At 37.7% G+C, this 17,765-nt stretch overlaps 1 protein-coding gene across 6 annotated transcripts in view; it reads right to left on the reverse strand.

Annotated features, from left to right (window-relative positions):
- SPIRE1 (spire type actin nucleation factor 1) overlaps positions 1-17,765 on the reverse strand; it is a 207,012-nt gene that overhangs the window by 73,786 nt on the left and 115,461 nt on the right. For all 6 annotated transcript variants that reach the window (XM_030836536.2, XM_060311222.1, XM_060311224.1 and 3 more), the window contains exon 3: positions 11,850-12,083. In XM_030836536.2, the coding sequence (XP_030692396.1) occupies positions 11,850-12,083 (234 nt within the window). The remainder of the gene's footprint in view (positions 1-11,849; positions 12,084-17,765) is intronic.

Consider the following 17,765-nt stretch of genomic DNA (forward strand, 5'->3'; position numbering starts at 1 on the left):
ATTACACACTTAATAGACTACTGTATAGCATAAACATAACTTTTATATGCAGTGGGGACCCAAAATATTCATGTAACTCGCTTTATTGCAATATTTGCTTTATTGCAGTGGTCTGGAACTAAACCTGCAATATCTCCGAGGTATGCCTATAAATGGATAAATTAGACTTCATCAAAGTTAAAAATTTTTGTACATCAAAGGACACTATCAAGAGAGTGAAAAGATAATCCACAGAATCAGAGAAAATATTTGCGAATCATATATCTAATAAGGATCTAGTATCCAGAATACATAAAGAACTCAAACTCAACAAAAGATAAACAATCTAATTTAAAAATTGACTTGACTAGACATTTTTCCAAAGAAGGTATACGAATGGCCAAAAAGCACATAAAAAGATGCTCAACATCACTGGTCATTAGAAAATGCAAATCAAAACCACAATTAGATACCACTCACATCCACTAGAATGGCTATAAAAACAAAGAAAAAATGGAAAATAAGTGTTGGCAAGAATGTGGAGAGATTGGAACCCTTGCGTATTGCTGGTGGGAATGTAAAATGGTGAAGCCACTGTGAAAATAGCTTGATGGTTCCTCAAAAGTTAAAGATAGAATTACCATGTGATCTAGCAATTCCATTCCTAGGTATATACCCAAAAGAATTGAAATTAGGTGTTCAAACAAAAACCAGAACACAAACGTTCATACCAGCACTATTCATAGCAGCTGGAAAGAATTCCAATGTTCTAAACTGATGAATGGATAAACAAAATGTGGTATACTCACAAAATGGAATCTTACTAAGCCACAGAAAGGAAAAAGGTACTGACACATGCTACAACATGGACGAACCTTAAAAATATTATGCTAAGTCTAAGAAGCCAGACACAAAAGGTCACATACTGTATGATTCCATTCATATGAAATACCCAGAATACATAAATCCACAGAGACAGAAAGCTGATTAGTGGTTGCCAGTGTCTGAAGGAGGAAGGATGGGAAGAGATGGGTATGAGGTTTCCATCTGGGATAATGTAAAAGCTCTAGAACTAGACAGTGGTGATGGCTGGACAGTATTGTGAATGTACTTAATGGCACTAAATTGTATACCTTTAAATGGTTTAAATGGTAAATTTTATGTGTATTTTACCACAATTTTTAAATGTATAAAAAATTTTAAAAGAACAACGAAATTCCACAAAGTTTCCATTGAGACAGAGGAGAAATAATCCCTCAGAGGAAAAATAACCCCAGTGGTTATTTCAGTGTCAATGTTGATATTTATTTTATTCTTTGTGTTTACATGCATCTTCACCTCTAATCCTTACAACAACCCAATTTACAGATTTAGAATAGCTAAGTAATTTACCCAAGGCCACACAGTGAGACAGAACTGGAAATGAACCCAGGCAGTCTAACTCTAGAGCCCAAGTCCTTATGCACTCCACCCTAGAATGAGAGTATATTACTCTTCCATTAAAGGAAATAATGTTCTTAAAGTGCTTAAGCGTAGAGCATAGTATACAGTAAGCATGCAACAAAATCATCTTCTACAGTTACCAAAGAGGGGATAGTTTGGGGGCAGAGGGACACAATTAGAAGGAACAGGTTCTGTCCCATATCTATCAACATGCCATTATATAACTTTGGACAATTTATTTAACATTGCTGAGTTTCAGCTTATTTCTAAAAGGAGAAGACTAAGCTATATAATATCTTACTTAACCTACCTTCGCTCTTCTATGAATAAATTTTAAGCTAAACCAAAATGCTGGAGTTTTTAGGGTTCAATCTTGGATCTTTGGGTTTCTCTCTACTCACCTTAGCTGATCTTGTCTACTCTAACTGCTTTAAACGCTACCTATAAAGCTGATGACTCCCCAACTCCTACTCTAGGCCACTGCTTTTTTGGTCACGAAAAGAACTACTTTACCTTTAATCTGGAAAGATACTTCACTAGGTAATGAATTTTAGGTTCTATTCTAGAACTTTGACAATGTCATTCCAGTCTGTCTTCTAGATTCCATTGTTTCTGTTGAGAAGTCAGGTGCAGTCCAGTTTTTTCTCTGGCTTGATTTTAGACTCTCTGCTTGTGGTTTTTAGCAGTTTAGGTATGAAACTAGACTGTTTTCCATTTAATTTATCTTGCTCTTTTTGTTTGTGGGGCTTCCAGAATCTGCAGCATAGTGTTTTGCATTGTTTTGGGAAATTCTTAGTATGTCTTCAAATATGCCTTCCATCCTCTCTCTTCATTGGCTCTCCTTGGGACTTTAATTATGTGTACTGCTTTCATTCTTTTTGTGTCTGTGCTTCACTCTGAATATTTTCTATTGACAACGTTCCACTTCATTCTCTCTTCAGCTCCGTCTAGTCTATTAAACCCATCCACTAAACTTTTATTTCAGTTACTTCATTTTTTGGTTCTCAAATTTCCATTTGGTTCTTTCTATATATTTTCCAGTTCTCTACTCAAAGTTTCAATCCTGACTCTTAGAATCCTGAACATCAATTAAAAGTCTATCTGGGCTTCCCTGGTGGCGCAGTTGTTGAGAGTCCACCTGCCGATGCAGGGGACGAGGCTTCGTGTCCCGGTCCGGGAAGATCCCACATGCCGCGGAGCGGCTAGGCCCGTGAGCCATGGCCACTGAGCCTGTGCGTCCGGAGCCTGTGCTCCGCAACGGGAGAGGCCACAACAGTGAGAGGCCCGTGTACCGCAAAAAAAAAAAAAAAGTCTATCTGACAACTCCATTATCTGAATTCTCTGTATAGAATCATTAATAATATTGCCAGAATCGAAATTAATTTTCTGAAAACTTCATTACACACATAAGACCTTGTTATATATTTTCAACAAAACTTGAAATTATCAGCAAACCTGGGCTAGACTGATGTGATTAGAAAAAAGACAGCCTACAATACTTTCAAAACATTTGGAAACATTTTTTGGTCAAATAAGTTATTAGCATTTGTATTTTGAAGCAATGTACCAACTAGGAAAAAAATCTTTATCTGATATCAAATCGAAGATGTATGCCAGAAACTCTATTATCCATTGGCCTTTTACCCTAATTAGCGTCAAAATACTACACAGTAAACGACCATAAAGTTTTTTTAAAAACTTTGGCACAATTAATTGAGAATACAGTTTTTGTTTAAACTCTAAATTACGAAGCATTCAGCAATCCAAGTCACTCTTTATGTCTGGAGACACATACTGCAGTGTGTGTAAGTAATATCACCTTAGAAGAGAAAAAGGCATAATCAGAATTATATCTTCTGATATATTTAGGTTTTATATCACAGTCTTTTGTTGATAATATGAAGCTCCAAATTTCCCCATAATTTATTCTCAACTGCTAAAATTCAAATGTCTTAAAAAATATTCAGTTCACAAAGCTTAGAATTTTATTTGCAAAAATCTAAGTAGAATATAATTTTAAACCATAATTAAAATGTTTTGCCTAGTGAGTATAATCATGCATTTGTCATAAGAAATTAATAACAAAGATAATAACAAAGATCATCTTCATTAAATGCAGCATCATATAGTTAGGATAAATTACTAAATTTTTGCCTAAACCAGTGAGAAAATTAGCATGTTTCCAGCAAATTTCAAAACTTAGAGAACAAACATTTTGAAGTACAGAGAACTGCAGTTTGTTCCTTGGAGTCACTCTAATTTGACTGATGGACTATGGTCACCCAACTAACCTATGTTAACACACCTTCACTCAGTAACAGACAAGCTCAAACAAACATTATGGCTTCCCTTGGATATATTCCATTAAACCTAGGCCAAATTTATACACAAATGAAAATAACAGACTCATTCCACTTCAGCTGTCTGTAATACATGTGCAGTTTGAAGATGAAGATAAACTGTGCACTGTACTAATCTAGCTTGGTATAATAAAATTAGGGACTTCCCTGGTGGTCCAGTGGTTGGGACTTTGCCTTCCAATGCAGGCGGTGTGGGTTCGATCTCTGGTCGGGGACCAGGGATCCCACATGCCTTGCGGCCAAAAAACCAAAAAACGTAAAACAGAAGCAATATTGTGATGGAATCAATAAAGACTTTAGAAAGTGGTCCACATCAAAAAAAAAATCTTTAAAAAAAATTAAATAATATAGGATTTTTTTCTATTTTTAATCACACTCTACAGTACTATCCTTTTCTTAAATTTCTCTCCTGATGAGTTTTCAAAATAGCATGTAAATTCTGACATTATGTGGCAAACCAAAAACATATTAGCTTTTTATAAGCAGGGCTTATTATTTGTAAACTATATTCTTGTATTTACAGAAACATGCCAGATTTTTTTGAAAGTATGAATTAACACTGGAAATATAACTTATAAAACTATTCATGGGCAATAACTTAATATAGCCATACTAAAATTTTACAATATTTTATTTATTATACAAATACTAAACAATAAGAGGAATGGAATTTCTGAAGCCATATGGTTCCCCCTGAATCACAATGCCATTAATACCATTTATGGTAAATCATAAATCAGCACAGTCTCTTTTTTTTTTATAAATTATAGATTTATTGAAAACCATAACACCTACCATTTCTTTTTTTTTACATCTTTATTAGAGTATAATTGCTTTACAACGGTGTGTTAGTTTCTGCTTTATAACAAAGTGAATCAGTTATACATATACATATGTCCCCATATCTCTTCCCTCTTGCATCTCCCTCCCTCCCACCCTCCCTATCCCACCCTTCTAGGTGGTCACAAAGCACCGAGCTGATCTCCCTGTGCTATGTGGCTGCTTCCCACTAGCTATCTATTTTACGTTTGGTAGTGTATATATGTCCATGCCACTCTCTCACTTTGTCCCAGCTTACCCTTCCCCCTCCCCGTATCCTCAAGTCCATTCTCTAGTAGGTCTGCATCTTTATTCCTGAGCACAGTCTCTTCTTTATACACATAGCAGTACACGCAGAATTTTGTGGTCTTTTTTCCATTTATTAAAACAAAAATTTCCCATATTGCTTCATAACCCACATAATTATAATTTAAAGACCATATGATAATCCATGTAGTTGATATACCATTTCTTTGTGAGTCATTTATTTCCAGTTTCAGAACAGTATAAATAACGCTGTGATACACATCTTCATGTATCTATGTAACATCTTGTATTAAAAAACATCTCTTTGTACCGAGAACAGACTGGTGATGCCAGTGGTTGGGGCTTGTGGGTACAGGGTGGGTGAAATGGTGAAGGTGGTCAAAAGGTACAAACTTCCAGTTATAAAATAAGTAAGTCCTAGGGATGTAATGTACAGCATGGTGACTATAGTTAACAATACTGTATTATATATTTGAAAGCTGCTAAAAGAGTAGAGCTTAAAAGTTCTCATCACAAGAAAAAAAATTCGTAACTATGTGTGGTGATGGATGTTAACTAGCCTTACAGTGCTGATCATTTTGCAATTTATACAAATAGGGAATCATTATACATATTGTACAAGTGAAACTAATATAATGTTATATGTCAGTTCTATCTAAGTTTTAAAAATTGCCCTCTTTGATAAATAAATAAAATAAAATTTTAAAAAAAGTCCACAGGGACTAGAAAGCAAAAAAAAAAAAAAAAAATTGACCTCTTTGAAAAATTCCTAATAGTAGTATTACTATGTGAAAAAATTTCAAACATATAAAAAACGAGGTGAATAATATAATGAATTACAGTGTACCCATCACCCAATTTAGTAATTATCAATTCATGGCTAATCTTGTTTCATCTACATCCTCATCCACTTAAGCCTCACCCTCCAGGATTATTTTACAGCAAATCCCAGATATCTGAATTTCACATGTAAATATTTCAGCATATATCACTAAATGATGAGTTCTTTTTTAAAAAATATAACCACAATACTATTATCATATCTAAAAATATGAATAATTCCTAATATCATCAACTATAGAGTAAGAGGTCAAATTTTCCTGATTATCTCAAATATATACCCAGTTTTATAATTTATTTCTTTTAATCAAGGTTCATTCTACTGCGATTGGTATGTATTAAGTCTCTTTTAATCTATGTTTTCCTCTCTCCCCTTCCTTTTAATTTGTAAGTTACTTGTTGAAGAAATTATGTGATTTGTGCTATAGTTTCCCACAATCTGATTTTGCTGATTGCATCCCTATGGTGTTATTTTAAATGTTTCTATGTCCCCTGAACTTCCTATAAATTGGTAGTTAGATTAGTTAGATCTAGAGGCTTGATCAGATTGTTTATTTGGCAAGAAGACTTTGCAGGTGATGCTGTAAACTTCCATCGGAGGCACAGAAAGTCTGCTGGTTTCTTGTGATGCCACAATGCTATTATTTTGTAGAATCAGACTATTACCATTTTGCAATCCCTATCACTTCCCTTTCATTTATTAGTTGGAATACTTTTATAAAGAGACATTCATCCAAAACTCTTTGGTTGCCCTGAGGTGGTGTCCTTATGGAAAAGGCAGAATGGATTCTGTCTATACACCAGCTGTCAAAATAGTAAGTGGGTTAACAACTTGGTTAACAACTGAACAACCGCTAAAGGTGACCAAAAGGGTTTTATTAATTATTACTTATGTGTCCAGAGAATGCAGAATATTTGGTCTGCTTTAATCCATCACAGCTACTATTCTTATTGATGATCAAATTCTTCCATCTGACCAATGCGGGAGGCTCCTTGAGTTGGCTTCTGAGTCCTTTTTACATAACTTAGTAATCCTGGATAGTCTGTTTGCTTTCTGGTATGACAAGATGTTCCACGCTATTTTACACATTTCCTTCCCAGATCTGGAATTAGCCATTTCTCTAAGGAATTCTGGAATTCTTTTAGTAGGGAATGGTATTCGGAGACCATGAGCTGGTGGCAGCTGTGCTCACTGCTACTATGTGATCGTTGCTTTCCAGGTCTGTCTATGTGGTCACATTTCTGATGCGGTAACAGTTAGGCTCAGTTTGCTTTGGATTTGAGGGGATTATGTTTCCATATTCAGTTTTGTTTCATAATTATGTAAAATATTTATATGGTTTCTAAATCAAATCCACAGAATCTAGTACACTCATAGATGTGTAGCTTTAATGCCTGTCCTGGTTTCTACTCTGGTTTATCTTTCCTCTTTTTTTTAAAAAAAATATATATATTCTTATCCATACATTTTCTTAGATAAATGCTGGCATACTATACATGATTTTCTACACCTTGTTTTCTCATGTAAATGATATATCCTGGAGATCTTTCCACAGCCCTTTTGATAGTGATATAGTACGCCACTAGTTGGCTGTACCACAGTTAGTTCACCATTTCCCTATTAATGGACATCTGGGATATTTCTAGCATTCTTCTATTATAAATAGTGAATAGTTTTGGACTTCTTAATATACTGTCAAATTATTTTATGTAAGAGCTATGTAAATTTACACTGCAGCTATCAATTACTGAGCAAAAAAATTTACCGTAATTTCTAATTTCAACAAAAGTAAATTCTTGCTTTCAAAAGAATGGCAAATGGTATTGCTTTATTTGCATTCCCTGACAATTAGGGGGACTGGATTGTGTAAGAGAACCAGGATCCACCAGGCTGAGTTCAGTGCCCCTCTCTGTGCCCTACAAGCCTCCCATGAACCTGTGCTGGCCCACCACTTTCATATGTTCAGATTATTCGTAAGGGTACCCCTTCTAAAAGGACATCCTCCACATAACAGACACTGCAAATTTTTATTTATTATGATTCTCTTACAGATGGAAGTACAGTATCCTGAAGAAGGAAAGCAGATTGCTAATTTACACCAAGGTGTATGGGCTAGTATGGTCCTAGACACCAGGTCCATAATATTTACCTCACTGGGGTTCATTTAACCCCAGTTAAGTTCATCTCCAAGCACCTGATAGAGCACTCAGAACAAGGAAGGCAAACTAAATGCTTCCTAAATATCTGAGAAGGTAAATGAAGGCATGAGTAAGCTGAGACTTTTACATTTCATCTCAAATGAAGAATCTGCTCATGTGCTATTCTCATAGTAACTTCATTCATTTCTCAAACACTCCTTTCACTCTTCCTCTCCACACACTGTCTCACGTCCTCCTCTTCCATCATCCTGCCCCTGGTCTCCTTAATCTTCCTTGCCTACATACTTCACTCTCCATCACCACCACTGTTTACTTCACGTCTACAATCCCTTTTCTTTTCAACTAATGTTAACCGAAGGAATCTTTTCTAGGATATATTTATATATAAGAAAATAATTTTTAAGAATGATCTTTTCTTAATACTTCCTGAAAGGCTCCACTTAGTTCTATATGTTTCTCAACAAACAATCTGAAAGAAAAATATTTTAGGTGTTATATTCTTAATTTAAGAGAAGAACACATTCTATCGCTGACATAAATTTGTGCCTGCAATTTATTCTGACCTATATGCAGTGGCAAAAAGCCTTGGAATGATTCAGAAAAAAATGATATATGTGTTTATACTTTACTTGTTTATATCCTGTTTTTCTCCATTACAATTAAGAACCATAAAAACAGGGACCAATTGTATGTTGTTACTGGTATATCCCTAGCACCTAGAAAAATGCCTGGCATATAGTAAGTGCTATTAAATTTTTATTCATGACAAGCACTATAGTAGGTACTTTATATTAATTATGTTATTTAATTTAATCTGCACAAAACTCAATCAGGCAGATATTCTCTCTTTACATAAGAATAAGGATCATAGGATTAAATAATCCAGGGTAAAACAATTGGTACAAAAATGGCAAAACCAGGGGTCCAATCTAAGTCCTACCTGACTATAAACCTCTGAATTTAACTTCCTCTCATTCACTCAGTTCAAAGAAGCTGGACAAGTCACACGCCTCTCTGAGCCTTAGTTCTTTCATTTGTAAAATGGGTTTAACAATGCCAACCCAATACCTCACAGTGTTACCATAAGTCTCAGATAACAATGGACGTGAAAGTAATTTTCAAGTGTAACACACCATATACCAAATTGAAAGACTGGAAGGAATAAACAACTGTTCGGGGGGAAAAGTTACACAATAAAAAGGTCTTGCTCACTAAGAATTAAAAACAAATTGTCTCCAAGTTCCTAAACATTCTATTATTTATATTATTCAAACTTAGTTTCACATTTCCACTTTCAACAAGTAGAAAGCATATATTTCTTCAATTAATTCTTGTCTTCTCTTCCAACAATGTAAACAGGAGCCAATTTACTAATTGAAGATTTCAACCCACTGAGCAAATCACAAACTCCTATGTGTCACTATTTGGCCATGAATAATGGGTTTTATGATATATAAAATTCAGTTTACTTGTCAAATGTTTCAGCAATTATTTTTCTTCTCAGGTAGCTAAAAGAAATGTTCAGAACATATTGTTACAGACGTGGAAATTTTTACTGATCAGTTTTGGTTAACATAGAAACTAAGAAACAAGGGGTGAGTATATGATATTCTCCAATAAAATTCCTAAGAATGGAATTGGTAAACTTAGTTTTCCTCCAATCTATAAAACCTTTCTAAAAAAGCATTTTAATTGTTTATTTTTCATATTATGATAGAAATAACATAGGCAGGAGGGCAGACATAGTAGCTCAAATTTAAAAAACAGTAAAGCAGTGTAACAGTTATCAGTTCAAACTGATGAATGTCCAAGAATCTTTGTTTTATAAGTTAACATACTGAATGTCATTGAGTAGAACTGTAAGATTCCAATAACTCTCCAGGTCTCATCTTCCAAATCTGTACTATACAAGAGCAATCTGGCCATGACATCTGTCATTTGACTGGTGCCAGGGTTAACCAACTGACATGGTTGGTTGGGTGGGCGTCCCCTCCTCCTTCACCATGCCCTGTTCTCCCCCACAAATACCCACTAAACCACTACCAAAAACTGTTAGCTCAGTTTCAGAGGTATACACAGTTTTGTTTCCTTCTTTTTTTTATATAAATTTATTTATTTATTTTTAAATTTATGGCTGTGTTGGGTCTTCGTTGCTGTGCGCGGGCTTTCTCTAGTTGCGGTGAGCGGGGGCTATTCTTCGTTGTGGTGCGCGGGCTTCTCGTTGCGGTGGCTTCTCTTGTTGCAGAGCACAGGCTCTAGGCGCTCAGGCTTCAGTAGTTGTGGCTCGCGGGCTTAGCTGCTCCGCGGCATGTGGGATCTTCCCGGGCCAGGGCTCGAATCCGTGTCCCCCGCATTGGCAGGTGGATTCTTAACCGCTGCCACACCAGGGAAATCCCAGTTTTGTTTCTTAATGGAAAACTTTTTACTCTTCATTTATCACAGAATCGAGTATTTTTAGTTCCTTATTCACTTCATTTATTTTTTTTCATTTGCATCATTTTTTAATTAGATTCCACATATAAGTGATATCATATAATATTTGTCTTTTCTATGACTTACTTCACTTAGTATGTTAATCTCTAGGTCCATCCATGTTGTTGCAAATGGCATTATTTCATTCTTTTTATGGATGAGTAACGTTCCACTGTATATATACACCGCATCTTCTTTATCCATTCATCTGTCGATGAACATTTAGGTTGCTTCCATGTCTTGGCTACTGTAAATAATGCTGCAATGAACACTGGAGTGCAAGTATCTTTCTGAATTATGGGTTTTTTTCAGATATATGCCCAGGAGTGGGACTGCTGGATCATATGGTAACTCTATTTTTAGTTTTTTAAGGAACCTCCACACTATTCTCCATAGTGGCTATACCAATTTACATTCCCAGCAACAGTGTAGAAGGGTTCCCTTTTCTCCACACCCTCTCTAGCATTTATTGTTTGTAGATTTTTTGATGATGGCTATTCTGACCAGTGTGAGATGATACTTCATTATAGTTTTGATTTACATTTCTCTAATAATTAGTGATGTTGAGCACATTTTTCATGTGCTTTTTGGACATCTGTCTATCTTCTTTGGAGAAATGTCTATTTAGATCTTCTGCCCATTTTTTGATTGGGTTATTTTTTTTTTGATATAGAGCTGCATGAGCTGTTTGTATATTTTGGAAATTAATCCCCTGTTGGTTGCTTCATTTGCAAATATTTTCTCCCATTCTGTGGGTTGTCTTTTCATTTTGTTTATGATTTCCTTTGCTATGCAAAAGTTTTTAAGTTTAATTAGGTACCACTTGTTTATTTTTGTTCTTATTTTCATTACACTAGGAGGTGGATCAAAAACGATATTGCTGCGATTTATGTCAGAGAGTGTTCTGCCTATGTTTTCCTCTAAAAGTTTTATAGTATCCGGACTAACATTTAGGTCTTTAATCCATTTTGAGTTTATTTTTGTGCATGGGGTTAGAGAGTGTTCTAATCTACAGATTCAATGAAATCCCTATCAAATTACCAATGGCATTTTTCACAGAAGTAGAACAAAAAAATTTTAAATTTGTAATGGAAACACAAAAGACCCTGAATAGCCAAAACAATCTTGAGAAAGAAAAACAGAGCTGGATGAATCAGGCTCCCTGACTTCAGACTATACTACAAAACTACAATAATCAAAACAGTATGGTACTGGCACAAAAACAGAAATATAGATCAATGGAACAGGATAGAAAGCCCAGAGATAAACCCACGCACCTATGGTCAACTAATCTACGATAAGGGAGGCAAGGATATATGATGGAGAAAAGACAGTCTCTTCAATAGATGGTGCTGGGAAAACTGGACAGCTACATGTAAAAGAATGAAATTAGAACACATTTCACTTATAGCTGAAAGTCTAAGAACTATTATCAAATGCTAAATCACCATTCAGTTTTTTAAAGTGAAATAACAACTCTTCAAAGAAAGAGGTAATTGTAAACTTTACCTTCATGACATCTCTGTAGGACCGGATTGCTGAGATTTTTCTCTTCTCATCTTCCTCCTCTTCCAGACCTTCATCGGCAGCCTCATAGCCTTCATCATTGCTGCCATCAGCCTCTACCGTGTTGGCCATGCGATCGATGAGCTGCTCCAGGGGAGGGCTTAATTCCCTTTCTTCATTCTCCTTCAAGCCATAGTCCAGTGCCTTATAAATAATAATTCCCAAAGATTCAATAACCTAGGAACATTAAGGAAGGTGGTTAATAGAGACGACTAAACATTTTTATAGAACTAACTGTAAGGCATAAAATATTTAGTATGAGATAAGCTAGGTCTGATTTATTCCATTTCAGAAACATGACAAATTAAATTTGAAGAGATATTTAAAAGTCTCAACTATGCTTTTAAAAAAATCTCAGATGGAAATTTTTGTGTGATTTCTTCAAACTAGTATATAATGCATACACAAACCCTTTTCATGTTTCTTAGATTTATATCATACACTAAAATCTGTATTCTCCACTTATATAAAATACCAACAATACCAACCAGGTTGATTTTCCACATTTCCAAAAGATATTATTGAGTACGGACAGAGTTATCAAAGATCATATCCATTCAGAACTGTTATGGCAATGCTTATCTAATTAGGGATTTCATAGACATACCAAGGATCTGAGACTGAAAAATCAATGATTGGTAGCAGCTAACGTAAGCTTAAACAACAACAACAAAATCTATTAATAGCCATATACGTACTGCTCATTGAGTTCCATTCAATTATTAGAAACACGTATCCCTCATATGATGCAAACAAGTGAGAGACTCAAACTCTGAACTTTCAGTGTAGTGCACAGATAATCCTCCCTGCCACTCACCTCCACCACTACTATCTCCCAAGAAATACGAACCTGATTTATGAACACTGAATATACATCCCTGTCTACTATCACCCTGACAAATGCTTTGGCTTTGGCCAAGACAAGGAATTCTGCTTTATTCCGCAACACTACCTTCTTTTCTGCTCAGAAAAATCACAGATAAATAACCCTTTTAAAAAAAATTTTACAATGCCAACAGCTCATTTTACCTTAGCTATTTTGGAGGGAAGAACACAGGAAATAAAGCCAAAGATGTAAGAGTTTGCCACTTTTACCACTAACCATTTGACTCTGGGCAAATTATTTATTTTAGTTAAATTATTTATTTTCTTATCTGTAAAATAGGTATCAATGATACCTACATCTCATGGGGTTTTGTTAAGACTAAATGCATTTGCTACATGTGGAAGTACTTAGTATGTGACTTTTAACGCGCACTGAATAAATGTTATCTGCCTCCAGCTCACCCTTTTCCAATGTTTATCCAGTTAATATACAGACATGCATACATCTTTCCTTCCCTTTATTCCATTTGTAGCCATAGTCAGTGCTGTGTTGTTGGGTTTTTTTTAAGTTGTTTATTTGGTACCAAAGAAAAGGAAAAGACAGAAGTTTTGACGATGAGTTAAATACATGGAGTCACTGTCAGCATATGTTACAGCCCTTAAAAGCACTCAAGCATTCACTCAAAAAATCTCCACAAAATCTGAAATCTACCTTATCAAGTGAAATAATATTTTCTCAACACAAATTTCAAAATGAATAAAAGGCTTATAAATTCTCAGCTTTTAATTTTTAAATAATACTGGGTTGTTTTTTTGTAATATTTCTCATTGAAAATATGTAATATTTTCATTAGTTTTTTGTTTTTGTTTTTTTTGCGCGGGCCTCTCACTGCTGTGGCCTCTCCCGTTGTGGAGCACAGGCTCCGGATGCACAGGGTCAGCGGCCATGGCTCACGGGCGGAGCCGCTCCGCGGCATGTGGGATCTTCCCGGACCGGGGCACGAACCCGCGTCCCCTGCATCGGCAGGCGGACTGTCAATGACTGCGCCACCAGGGAAGCCCCTTTTCATTAGTTTTTAATGGTCTGACTGGAACTCTAACCACTATTTTCAAAGTTGTTTTGTGTGACAATGGATCTTCTGAGTTCCAAGTCAGCTGACTACTTTCGTCACCTCTTCTGGGGACCAAACCTCCCTCGACACCCCACCCCCATCCACCCATCTGTCCTGGAGAGGTCACCTGTTCTGTGTTTCCCTGGCAGAAGGTCCACACAGCCAGGGACACTCTCACCACAGACAGGTACTACTTAGGGCAGGGATTTTACCTTTCAGTTCAATGTCAGCAGAACCGGGCATTGTGATGTATGTGTAACAAACACCCGTCAACTCGAACCTAGAGCAATCACTTTAACAATCAGAGCATCATAGCTAATATAATGAAAACCTTAGACATCAAGAAAAGTTAAATTATGTTCAGTACATTCTTTTTAAGGCTGAGAAGGATTTACTTACTTATTTATTTATTTGACTACGCTAGGTCTCAGTTGCAGCACATGGGATATTTGTTGCCACGTGTGGGATATTTAGTTGCGGCACACGGGATCTTTCAGTTGTGGCATGCTAACTCATAGTTGCAGCATGTGGGATCTAGTTCCCTGACCAGGTATCGAACCTAGGCCCCCTGCATTGGGAGTGCAGAGTCTTAGCCACTGGACCACCGTGGAAGTCCCAAGGCCGAGAAGGTCTTAATGCAATTATTCTCGCATAGAAGTTACGTGTAACTGAGAGTCTTACGTGCTTGGATGAATCTAGTCATCTATATCCCTACACCACCCCTACCCGAGCTGAAAAAAAGAATCCACAGTAAATACCAACACCAATGATGGCTTCCGACCTCAGCAAAGACCCCAGAGCTGCCCAGAAAGCTTCATCCCCATCCCCACTCAGGACTTTCCCTCAAGGGGCCGTCTGTTCCTCAACTCTGCAGACCTCCAACACCCCTTCTGCCTCTCTGGGTCTCAGCTGATAACTCTCCTTCATACTCCACTGCAAAGTGAAAGTCCCTACATGAAAATGCACTCATTTTCCCACCTTCAAACGCATATGATAGGCATCTACACTTACTTTGTCCTTCCTTCCTTTCACAGTGGAGGAAGTGTCTCTCTTCCTATCAAAGGTCAATCCCACTCTCCCTCCAGAGCATGCCCCTACAGCCACAATCCCGTTTCTGTGCTCCCTTTCCCAGAAAAGCTTCTCATGAGGGGCCGTCTTACATATTCTGTCTCTCTTTTCTCTCCTTCTATTCACTGTTTAAGCCATTCCAGTCTGGCATCTAATCTTTTGAAGCCCCTGAAACCACAGGTAAAATCACAAACAATCTCTATATGCCAAAACTATTGAACAACTCTGTCCTCATCCCAAATGGCTGTTCAGTGGCATCAGACACAACTGACAACAGTCTTCTGTTCTAAGACTCTGGACTTCTGATTTCCTCTCAACTCAACAGCTCCTCCTCCTCAGTCTGCCTGTAGGTACCTTCTCCTGCAGCTGCATAAATGATGGAGTTCCTCAGAGTTCACGCATTCTACTCTCTTCCACAGTCTGTTGCAAAGTACTTTTATCCATTACCAGTTCTACAAATATGATATGTGCTCTGCTGTTTCCTTAACTTATATTTCTAGCTCAGAGAAACTTGTTGCCTAGGTAGCTGAAAGAGCTTAACTGGTCTTCCTTTCCCCAGTATCTCTTCATTTCTATTCATCATATACAGTGATGCAGGATTAATCTTTCCAAAGTGGTTTCAAACGATTTAACCTAGCAGTGACTAAATCTACATCAGTCAGGATTAACCAAATGTGTATTAGGTCAGGGCTCTCTAGAGAGAACCAATAGGATGTATATATTTATACAGAAAGTGATTTACCATAAGGAATTGGCTCATGCAGTCATGGAGACCAATAAGTCCCAAATCTGCAGGGTGAGTTAGGAGGCTGGAGACCCAGGAGAGCCAATGGAATGGTTCCCAGTCCAAAGGCCAGCAAGCTTGAGACCCAAGAAGAGCCAGTATTTCAATTTGACTCCAAAGGCAGGAAAAAAAGCCAATGTTCCAGTCCAAAAGCCATCAGGAAAAATTTTCTCTCTTACTCAACAGGAGGTCAGCTTTTTGTTCTATTCAGGCCTTCAACAGATTAGATGAGGCCCATCCACATTAGGAAGGACAATCTGCTTTGCTCAGTCTACTGATTTAAATGTTAATCTCATTCAAAAACACCTTCATGGAAACACCTAGAATAATGCTTGTTCAAATATCTGGGCAGCCCATGACTCAGTCAAGTTGACACATAAAACTAATTCCTTGTCAACTTGGCACTCATAAAGGTCTCCTTAAACCTTCATCACCAAAAGAAGACAATAACAAGGTCACAATTCCACCTAACATGACACAACTCTCTCGCATACAACCAAAAATCACTAACACCTTCACAAGAGGATCAAACTCCTTGAATGATTTTTACTCTTCTCCTTTGATATCCCACAACTTTAAATGTAAAACCTAAGTATTATGTATAAAATCAATACATCTTATGTTACATAATAAAGGGATCAGAGAGGGAAGAAAACAGAGATACTTGAGATACACATACATACATACTCAAACGAAATAAGGAGGAAATACTCATGACAATTGCAGTCCTCGGGTCTGTAACTGGTCATGTGGTCATAGATGGTATTTATAACCACCTTCTTCCAGTATCCATTCCACATTCCCTTTGCCTTTAGTAAGCACCTCAGCTGGTCGTAGTTCTTTCCTTGGTGGTGTGACATAAACCTTCATTCCTGCCATTAGCAGTCCTGCCTGGATTGGGTTGTGGTCCTCCCCTGGTTTTAATCACAGGGCAAGGTAATTCTAAGAGACAGCTTAAGGGCTCTCCTATATTCCAGACATACTCTTCCTTAGCTCCACTGAGGAGCAGCCCAATCTCCCCTTGGGAATCAGGCCCAGTCACCCCAGACAGCACAGTAACTCCTCCTTTGCCTGCTGATTCACAGGAATGAGGAACCTGAAGTGGATGAGAAGCAGTCTTAACTTCCAATTCAATGGACTCATTGTTGTGTCTCCTGATGGAATTAGGACCTTCAGGCCAGCAGAGCAGAGGCAGAGCAGGAACAGGAAGCAAAAATGTCGCTGTGGGTCACTAGGGGCAATGGTGAGTGGTGGCCCTCCCATTTCTACCCCTTGATTCCTGACTTTGAGAAAAACAGCACCATATATTGGAGAACCCTGCCCCAGCCCTGCAAGGGACAGCCACCTAGCTGTCACTGTAACAGAGTCTTTCAAAAGGCCATTCCACCATTCTATCACGACTGCTGCTTCAGGACCGTGGGGAACAGAGTAAGACCAGTGAATTCCATGGGCAGGCGCCCACTGCCATACTTCATTTGCTGTGAAGAGAGTTCCTTGATCAGAAGCAATGCTGTGTGGACTCCATGATGGCAATCTGTAAGTCCATGGATGGGAGTTTTGGAAGAAGCACTGCATGAGGGAAGGTAAGTCCATACCCAGAGTAAATGTGTCTTCCAAGAAGGACAGAATACTGCCCCTTCCATGATGGAAGTGGTCCAACGTAATCAACCTGCCACCAGGTAGCTGGCTGGTCACCCTGGGGAATGATGCCATACTGGGGACTCAGTGCTGGTGTCTGCTGCTTCAGACTGGGCACTCAGTGGTGGCCATAGCCAGGTGAGCCTTGGGTGAGTGGAAATCCATGTGTAACCCCCACCCCTGCCCCTGTAGCCACGTTCATGAGCCCACTGGGTGATGACAGGGGTGGCTGGGTGGTGTCCATACAACGGGTCATCCTATCCACTTGAATATTGAAATCCTCCTCTGCTGAGGTCACTCTTTGGTGAGCATTCACATGGGACACACATATCTTCATGTTTTTTGCCCATTCAGGGAGGTCTATGCACATACCTCTCCCCAAATTTCCTTGTCACCAACTTTCCAGTCATGTTCCTTCCAAGTTCCTGACCA

This window comes from Globicephala melas, chromosome 13 (genome assembly GCF_963455315.2).
Source record: "Globicephala melas chromosome 13, mGloMel1.2, whole genome shotgun sequence".
Lineage (NCBI taxonomy): Eukaryota > Metazoa > Chordata > Mammalia > Artiodactyla > Delphinidae > Globicephala > Globicephala melas.